Here is a 9,286-nt window from a genome sequence, read left to right on the forward strand (position 1 = left end):
AATAATGTCTCTGCTTTTTAATATGCTGTCTAGGTTGGTCATAGCTTTTCTTCCAAGGTGCAAGCATCTTTTAATTTCATGGCTGACTGAACTGAACTGAAATGATAGATAATTGTAGGTAAAGCTAAAGGACAGATGCAGGTCCTTCAAACTGTTCTCCAAGCAGGATTCAACTGAACCATCTGGGCTTGGGTTGTGGTCTCTGGACCCTTTTGAGGCAGTAGAGCTTCAAGCAAGAATATTAGTATAAGTTAGTAATTTCTATCTCATACTGTTGTGCGAATTCACTAAGACTGTGTATTCTTTGTAAACTGTATAGCAGATTGCATATGTAACTACTCACGTGTGGACAGAGACTAGGGTTCTGGCTGACTGAGAAGAAGGCGTCATGCAGTTTGTTCATCTTCTGCTCACCAGCCATCTTCTTCTGAAAATGGTCAACAGTGGGGTGTGGGCTTTGAAAAGACCTTATTAGAGCCAAGATTGCCGCAGTGTTGCCTGACTTGACAGCAGAGCGAGCCTTTGGTGGGGTAAAGAGACAGCTCATCCATAGTTCAGCAGCTCAGCTCACTCCTGTCCCCTTAGGAAGGACTGATTTAGTCCCCAGGATAGGAATAGGGATTTGTGCTGACTCAGCAGCTGAATGACTCTGTGTGGCTAAGAGAGTTTCTCTGGTCATCTTTCTCAGAGGCTCCAGTAGAAGAACAAACGATGAGGGCAGCCCAGCGTTCAGTCCCACACGCGGCAAGTTCTATTCTGTGCTCGCCCCGGGGAGGCGAGGGACTGAAGACTCAGCATCGTGTGAAAATGAACTGCATCTTCCTGCTATTTGAATTTGAATGCCTTGGGGCGTAGATAGCCTAGGACATTGCAGCATAGCACTGCAAGTCTGTGATTTGCTGATGTTCCGAAAACACCTTTAGAACGGCAAAACTTTACTGAGAAATAATTTGTGCACAATAATATACATCCATTTGATGTATTTTCCAGTTGTATATATACTGAAAAGCAGTCCCATAATCAGGATGCACAGCATCTTTATCCCCAAAGATTCCTAGGGCCCCGTTGTAGTCTGTTTCTCCCTCTGCTCCAGCCCCAGGTGACCACTGACATGCTTTTTGTTACTATAAATAAGTTTTCATTTCATACAAATAGAGTAATACCACGTGTATTATTTTGTTGATGTCTTGTTTCACTCAGGATACATTTTTTATTGTGGTAAATAATATATAACATAAAAGGTACCATTTTAATCATTTTTAGTCTACAGTGGTCCACCCACATTGTTATGCAGCCACCAACCTTATTCAGAACAGTTTTCCCCTTGCAAAGCTAAAACTCTGTAACCATTTAACACTAACTCCCCCCTCCTCTCAACCCCTGGCAACCACCATTGTATTATTTGTCTTTGTCAATTTGACTACTCTATGGTGTTGGAGGAGACTCTTGAGAGTCCCTTGGACTGCAAGGAGATCCAACCAGTCCATCCTAAAGGAGATCAGTCCCGGGTGTTCATTGGAAGGACTGATGCTGAAGCTGAAACTCCAATACTTTGGCCACCTCATGCGAAGAGTTGACTCATTGGAAAAGACCCTGATGCTGGGAGGGATTGGGGGCAGGAGGAGAAGGGGACGACAGAGGATGAGATGGCTGGATGGCATCACCGACTCGATGGGCATGAGTTTTGAGTAAACTCCGGGAGTTTGTGATGGACAGCGAGGCCTGGTGTGCTGTGATTCATGGGGTCACAAAGAGTTGGACAAGACTGAGCGACTGAACTGAACTGAGGTACCTCAGATAAGTGGAAATCTTGCAGTATTTGTCCCTTTGTGCCTGGCTTATTTTATTTAGCATATCTTCAAAGTTCATCTATGTCATAGCCTGTGTCAGAATTCCCTTTTTAAAGCTTATTAACATTCCATTATATACAGAGACCACAGTTGGTATATCCACTCGTCTCGCAGTAGATGCTGGGGCTGCTTCTAACTTCGTGCTGTCGTGAGCAGTGCTGCTGTGAACTTGGGTGTAGGAATATCTCTTCTAGTTCTTGCTTTGAATTCTTTTGGGGTATGTATGTGGTAATTCTATGTTTGACTTTTTGGGGAACCTCCATACTCTTTTCCATAGTGGCTGCACCATTCTACAATGTTACTTTTTAAACAGAGTTTTGCCTTAGACCTGCGTCTTGTTCTGATGATCCCTTTGCTGCTGCTGCTAAGTTGCGTCAGTTGTGGCCGCATCTGTGCGACCCCATAGATGGCAGCCCACCAGGCTCCCCCGTCCCTGGGATTCTCCAGGCAAGAACAGTGGAGTGGGGTGCCATTGCCTTCTCCGGATGATCCCTCTATGTTCCAGAGAACCAATTAGACATATCCTTTGACTTCCCATAGCCCTGCATGATAATGGTCTTTTCCTTCAGTATCCCGAGCCTCTGCCTTTCCAGTCCTTTCATACTGATGTAATTGCTCAGAGAATGGCTCAGCTTTAATAACCTCAAGTGAAATTGCATGGCTCACTTTCTACTAGCTACAGCCATTCCCCTCTGTGTCCTACCTGTCTCTCATTAGCTGTAGTTATTATACAACCTGCCAGTATCCTGTGAACAGTATCAGGATAAAACCACCCACATCCTGTTAACTCCTGTTATACACCTACCTTGGTGCGCGTCATTGAATCTGTTGTGCTATACATCCTACTTGTGTGCATGTAGCTGTAACTGTTAAATAATCTGGCCTATTCACTATCCCCTAATCTTTTGCAAACATCATCTGACATCCTATTCATAACATCTTCAGTGCTGACTCACTGTTCACTTGTTGTTAAATCCAGGTATCAAAAGCCCACCAGGAAACGGCATACATCATTAATTCTGGGGGGGGGCCTAGCTCTTGTGAATGTACAGTGTGTGCAGGGGGCCTCAGTGTAGGATCTTTTCCTTTGAGCAATATGGTACAGCCCACCAGTCTTTGTAAGTCATCTTAATGGAGCGAGAGAGAAAGAGTGTGTGTGTGTGTGTGTGTGTGCGTGCATGCATGCATGCGTGCATGTGTTTGAGGATGTGGGGATAAGGGAGTTTTCCAGGCACATAGGATTGGAAAGCCTGGTAAGAAGGGACAACATGGAAGAAGACGACTTACTGGGGAAAGAGGACGGCAGGATGGCGTCGGTGTTCCCTTGGTGGGACAGAACCCTTTTGGATGCCATGTTTTTTTGTTAATGGTTGACAAGTCTGGGCAACTGTGCAGCATAGCAACCTTGGCATGTTGCCAGAATGCCCGCCCACCCTCAGTTCTTTTCAGTTTTATGACCCCGTGCTTATCTGAGCTCTGAGGAAGGGGGGGCTCTGCCGCCAGCACACCCCCCGACACTTGGGTCAGACCTGCTTAGTTAGCAGCTGCTGCAGGTGAAGACCTCGTTCCTTAGGTGACCACAGAGGAAGACGTGCAGTCCAGAGCAGGGCCAGGCCCACAGCAGAGGCCCGTCAAGTGCTCGTTGAACGCGGTGGCAGGGCGACCCGTGGAATCTGTCTGTGCCTTGTCATCACCGATCTTAACTCCTGAGGTCAGGAAAGGAGAATGGGTTCTTGGCAGCCATCTAGCACATGCTGGGGTTACTGTCTGTAGGCACACGCGTGTGATAAAATGACTAATGAGCTGTGTGGACATAAGCGAGTTCTCAGAAAATCCTTTGCCTTTCTGACACACTTTTTTAAAACGCTACCAAATCTGTGATCTTCTTTGATTCCACATGCTTTCCTGTATGTTGGGCCTCCCACTGTGTGGATGAGAAGCTGAGATGGTGCTGGGGTCTCCAAGTGGAGTCAGGACCGCTGCTGTCTTGCTGCCTCTCTGCATGGCACGCAGTGACACGAGGGGGAATTTTCAGGGCCCAGCGGTGGTCCAGACTGAATTCACCTCTGGTCAGGGCTCCCTGCACTTGTGTGTGCGGGGCAGAAGCTTCCCCGGGGATGACCCTTGACAGCCAGAGGGCCAAGCACAGCTGCGCATCCATCACCACAGCCCAGCTTTGTGTAAATGAAACCTCTTTGTTCTCCCACCTCCGCAGCCAGTCTCTGGCTCCCGTGTTTACCAAACACCTGCTGATGCCTCGCCCTACACACAGCTGAAGTCTGGGTCTGCCTTCTGTTCCCGAAGCCCCCTCCCCTCTTCCTGCTCCCTGAGGTTACTGAGGACCCCTGTAATAGGTGTAACAGGTCCCCTGGCATCTGGGTCTGAGCCACGGAGGTGACGGATCTGAGGGCCTCCAAGCAGGATGGGTCCATCTTGAAGCTGAAAAAAGTACCTGGTTATCCTGGGCTTCTGTGTGCTTCTGGATGGTGTGCAATTCAATGGTCAACGTGTGTTTTGAGATCTATTATGGGTCTCGTGGACTTTGCATCTTTTTTTTGTTATTAAGTACTTTCGTCTTCTAAATATGTATTCTTCAAAAGCTTGTCCTGTTTCTAAACATAATTTGTGTGTGTGATAGGGCTCCCCTCATTTTATGATGACCCCAGTGGGCATGCAGGGGTCCACTTGCTGGAGGATGACCCCAGTGGGGAAGTAGGGGTCAGCCTGCTGGTGTTCCGGTTTGAACACCATGAGGTGACCTAGGAGACGTGTGTCTCCATGCCTAAACTGAGGCCCATGCTGTTTCCTAGGTTGCCTTCTCCGAAGGGGACGGTTTGCACCAGTGGGCGGTCCTGCCCCGGCCACGTCTCACCCTCTCCCGTCTCTGTCGTCCTCCTGCAGGCTGGCCGTGTGTGACCCTGTCCGTGCTGGGATTCCTGTACTGCTACTCCCACGTGGGCATCGCCTGGGCCCACGCGTACTCTGGCAACTAACTGCGCCGGGCCTAGGTCCGCCCTTGTCATTGGTTTCCAGGGCACACGGTGCTCCACCGTCACCTCGAACCTCAAGGTAACCTCCAGGGGACCTGCTCATCTTTTGTTGAAGTTACCTCACTCCAAGACTGGAAACTTGAGCTCTCGTAACTTTGGGAACTTAGAGATCCTCTTCCCATCCTCCTCCTTTGCCTATAGAGTAAGCTGGACCCCAAGCAGTAAAACGTCTTGCCTAGCCGTAGATGGTGATGTTGTGGTCCAGACCCCAGGTTCTTTGTCCTTTACCGAGAATTAAATGCAACAGACGTTTCTTGATTGAGGCATATAAATTCTGATTAGTGATAGGCCTGTCTTCCACTGGGCAGTGTTTCTGAAACATGTTGGGTCAGTGGCATTTAAGTGGCCCCTTCCCTGCTTCCTGTAGTGCAGTTTGTAGAACCAGCACTGAGGGGAGCATCACATTTTAGCTCCTTGGCAGGGGCGTGACAAAGCCACACCTGTGTTGCTAACACTGGGTCAAGGGAGATAGAATATAGATGTCAGTACCTAAGGAGGGCTGTTACTTGAGTTCATCATTCATTAGGGTGATCTCCATTTGGTTGCTTGTTCCCTAGATCTGCAGGGAAGTATAAACAGAGCAGTTCCTCTACCTGACAGTTAATTATTTCCTAGTAAAGAAGTATAATTTAAAAAAAACCCACAGGGAACAGTGTATGACAGACAGGTGCTACAGGGCAAGTCAAAGAGGGTAAAGAGGACTTCCTGTGGGGTCTCCTCTCTCCATGCGGGTCCCAACAGTCCTCTTCCCCTGAGTGGTTCATCCTCAGTGGTTTATGTTGTTTGTTTCCAATAAAATGGAGCCCTTCCTATCATACCGATACTTCATATTTTTGTAAAATTGTCTTGAATATTTTTTGAAGAAAATGTTTAAAGTCAAAACACACTTAATTCTGAATTATTCACTCTTCTGGAAGGATGCTAACAGGCCACTAATGGCCTCAAGTGGTAGATAATTCAGAATACTTCCATTTGGCTTTGCTTTTTTTTTTTTTTTTCCTGAGGGGTAGAGGGTAAGTGAAGCAGCTCTAAAATTTGAATCCATAGTGTACCCAATTATGGGAGAATAGAACAACATCTCAAGCACATGAATTAATTGTCATTGAGTAAAAGGTGCACGCGGACCTGGTCTGTCCCCACCGTCTCCTGTTAGTCATTTGGTATTGTCCTTGTGTCCTGGCTGCGGTTATTAGCTCAATGAGATTTAAACTCCCAGAGTGCAGGACCCATCATTTTGCTGGCGTCCTTTCTTCCCGGCCTCTCTGCTTGAAGGTGAGTGGGGAGGGACCAGATGTGGATGGCAGGGGGTAGGCACACGCCGTGTTAGCTGCGGCAAAGGACAGAGGCTGGAGGGGGGCAGGCAGACCAGGGCAACAGCGGCCTTGGCAGCTGGCCTGATGAAGGAGGAGGAGACAGGCTGGCAAGTCCAGGTGCTGGGAAGTTTTCAGGAGATGAGGTTGAGAAAGGGTGAGCAGTCAGATAAATACAGTAAAACTTCAGGGACTCTTAACACTAATTCGAGATTTGTAATCTGCCATGTCCTCCTGCAGAGGACCTTCCTGACCCAGGGGTCGAACACAGGTCTCTTAGCATCTCCTGTACTGGCGGAAGGACCCTTTACCACTTCACCACCTAGGAACCCCATACATTAGACATTTCCCTGCAATTATCTTCACACGATTTTGTTCCTCTATAAACTTCAGTTAAAAGCGTGGGGTCGCAAAAAGTCAGACATAACTGAGCATGCACACACACGTTTAATATATGTGTATATATAAATAGTATATATGTGTTTAGTCGCTCAGTTGTGTCTGATTTTTTTGTCACCCCATGAACTGTGGCCCGCCAGGCTCCTCTGTTCATGGGATTCTCCAGGCAAGAATACTGGAGTGGATTGCCACTCTCTTCTCCAGGGGATCTTCCTGACGCAGGGATCGAACCTGGGTCTGCATTGCAGGCAGATTCTTTGCCATTTGAGTTACAGGGAAGTCCTTATAAATATAAATAATGCAAAGTATTTTCAACTCTTTGGAGATGCCATTTTTATAAAAACAAATAGGCTTATTTACTCATTTAAACTATACTGGAAGAATAAGTTAATGAATTTGAAAGTAATAATCCTGAATTTCTTTTAAGCTATTACACGACTGAGTGGTTCTCAGGAATGAGCCCATGATTGCTGTGTTTAGCTATGTGTTTGAGGCCTAATTAACCAATGTGTGAATAACCATCCAGGACCACTGTTATCTTAACCTCTTGCTTTTCTCCCACTGTAATATGAAAATGATAATGTCTGTTTTCATGCATATGAACTCAAATTCTTGGAGCTGCTTTAAATGAAGGACTCCTGAGGTGTCTGAGCAGACACAGCAGCTCCAGCTGAAGGACATCTGACGTGTCACTTTCCATACTTATCAGCCCTGGGCAACTTCAAGCACAGGACAGCGGCAGGTCCCAAGGTCACTTCTAGCCCCAGGATCCTCTGACTCCAGCCTAGTTCTGTGGGCACACCGGAGCGTTCCAGGCACGATTGCCGTGATGATTTCCAAGGAGGCAAGGAAAACATCTGAAGGACAGCCAAATATTGGTCATCTTGACTAATTCCTGGGACCATGCATGAAGATGGAAAAGTATTTCATTGTTTCCTCAGATTAATTTATTTGAAAAGTGACAGCAGAAGCCCTTTGTTCTTAATAGTAAAGACTGTAGACTTAGAAAATAAATTAATCATATAATATGGTATAATCTATATATTGGAGAATGGTAATTTAGTGGGAGGGAGTTTCCCCTTAGAGAAAGAGCCTACTCATTGCTTCTTTGTTTAAACTAATATAATGATTGACTAAGTAGTATAAGAAATTAATATGATGAATTTCTTTTCTAGCAAATGTCCCAGAACATATCCATACAGAAAGGCCAACTACTGAGAAGCCAGATTATCTCGATGGTGCTGGCCTTTCTCAGTGCATGTTGAGATGCCTCTCTGAAGCCTTTCTTCATTGAAATTGTTCTATTTTGGAACAAGCCAGCAAAATTCCTTTTTTTTTTATCATTGAAACCCATTTGGCATCCAAAAACGTAACATCTATTACTTGGCTCTGTGTTACTTAATCCTTGTGACTAATTATAAAACCCATATTTACAGAGAAAGATGTTTTTCACCACTGAGGCACTCTAAAGAGTACAATATTTAGTGCTTTATTAGGTGAGACTTTTGAAATGAACATCATTTGGAACTTTAAAAAAGCCATCACCCTTAGTTTTATTATGCTTTCCTGCAGTGTTAAAAAAAAAAATAGGGTGTGTAGAGAAAGTCACTAAAAATACTGGATTTATACTGCAGCCCAATGAAATCAAGCAGAGGCCTGAACGTGGCTTGTGGATCACAAATTCCTCATCCCTGAGGTAAGTTCTACCGTCTATCAATAGAAAAGCGCCATTTGTGAAGTGTGAGCCATTGGCATGAAATAAGGGCTCCTGTTGGCAGTGTGGTGGCAGACCGTGCTGTGAGCAGGAGGCAGTATCTGTTAAAACCACAGCAGAGCCGAATCGGTGCTGATGTGCAGCACTGCTGTAGGGACAAGCAGTTCTCTACCGTCATAGCCTCTGAGACGATCAGGGAATAAAGCACAGGTCAGAACTCAGATTGTTGGCACTGAGTCTTCCCAGACAGACTCAGTTTTTTGACCGTATGTCTTAAAAGGCAGCAAAGCATGAATATACAGATTGCAATCCAAATTGTTCAGGATGAAAAGCGTTCAGATCTAGGCGGAAGGTCAGCTTCAGCTCTGTGTTCAGTCAATGTGCTGTACCACAATTTCCCAGCGATGCCAGGTTTGGAAGGCATCTCTGTATGTCTCATAGCACTGATAGCTCTATCTCAAGATCATATGGCAAAGCACCTTCCCAGCCATTCTCTCACTGTGCAGAACTCTGGCACACAATCTAGTTGTCTCTAGAATTTTAAAGTTCTCCAAAAACCACAGTCATAGGTGCTGTCCACATTAGAGGTCCCCAGGCTCTTGAAAAGGTCTATGAAAGTACCACCTTGTTCTGTCATCTTACGTCTGAAAGTGCCTGGAAATTTATAGAAGGAAAGGCAAAAGCAATCATGTATGATCATTATAAAATAGTTTATTTACCATAATAAATAAAATTAAACTTTTTTTTTTCTTTTTACAAATACCACTTGTGCTTATTTAAAAATGCTGAGAAGGGATTATCAGTGGTGGGGCCACCCGTTCCTCTCCACACCCCCGGGTTGCAGTCACACAGCAAAGTTCTGGCAGCGTCCTCAGCTGACCACAAAAATAGTATCAGCTCATTTGCACTTGTGTTGACTCACGCTCCTTTGGACTAAATGACAGATGCAAAGGGAGAAGAGAA

The 9,286-nt window shown here is 45.8% G+C and overlaps 1 protein-coding gene across 10 annotated transcripts in view; it reads left to right on the plus strand.

The window, feature by feature from the left end:
- HHAT (hedgehog acyltransferase) overlaps positions 1-5,721 on the plus strand; it is a 353,352-nt gene extending 347,631 nt beyond the window's left edge. For all 10 annotated transcript variants that reach the window (XM_043485093.1, XM_043485098.1, XM_043485097.1 and 7 more), the window contains one exon: positions 4,752-5,721. In XM_043485093.1, coding sequence (XP_043341028.1) covers positions 4,752-4,843 — 92 coding nt within the window. In that variant the 3' untranslated portion in view covers positions 4,844-5,721. The remainder of the gene's footprint in view (positions 1-4,751) is intronic.
- Positions 5,722-9,286: the final 3,565 nt, after the last annotated feature.

This window comes from Cervus canadensis, chromosome 13 (genome assembly GCF_019320065.1).
Source record: "Cervus canadensis isolate Bull #8, Minnesota chromosome 13, ASM1932006v1, whole genome shotgun sequence".
In the NCBI taxonomy this organism is placed as follows: Eukaryota; Metazoa; Chordata; class Mammalia; order Artiodactyla; family Cervidae; genus Cervus; species Cervus canadensis.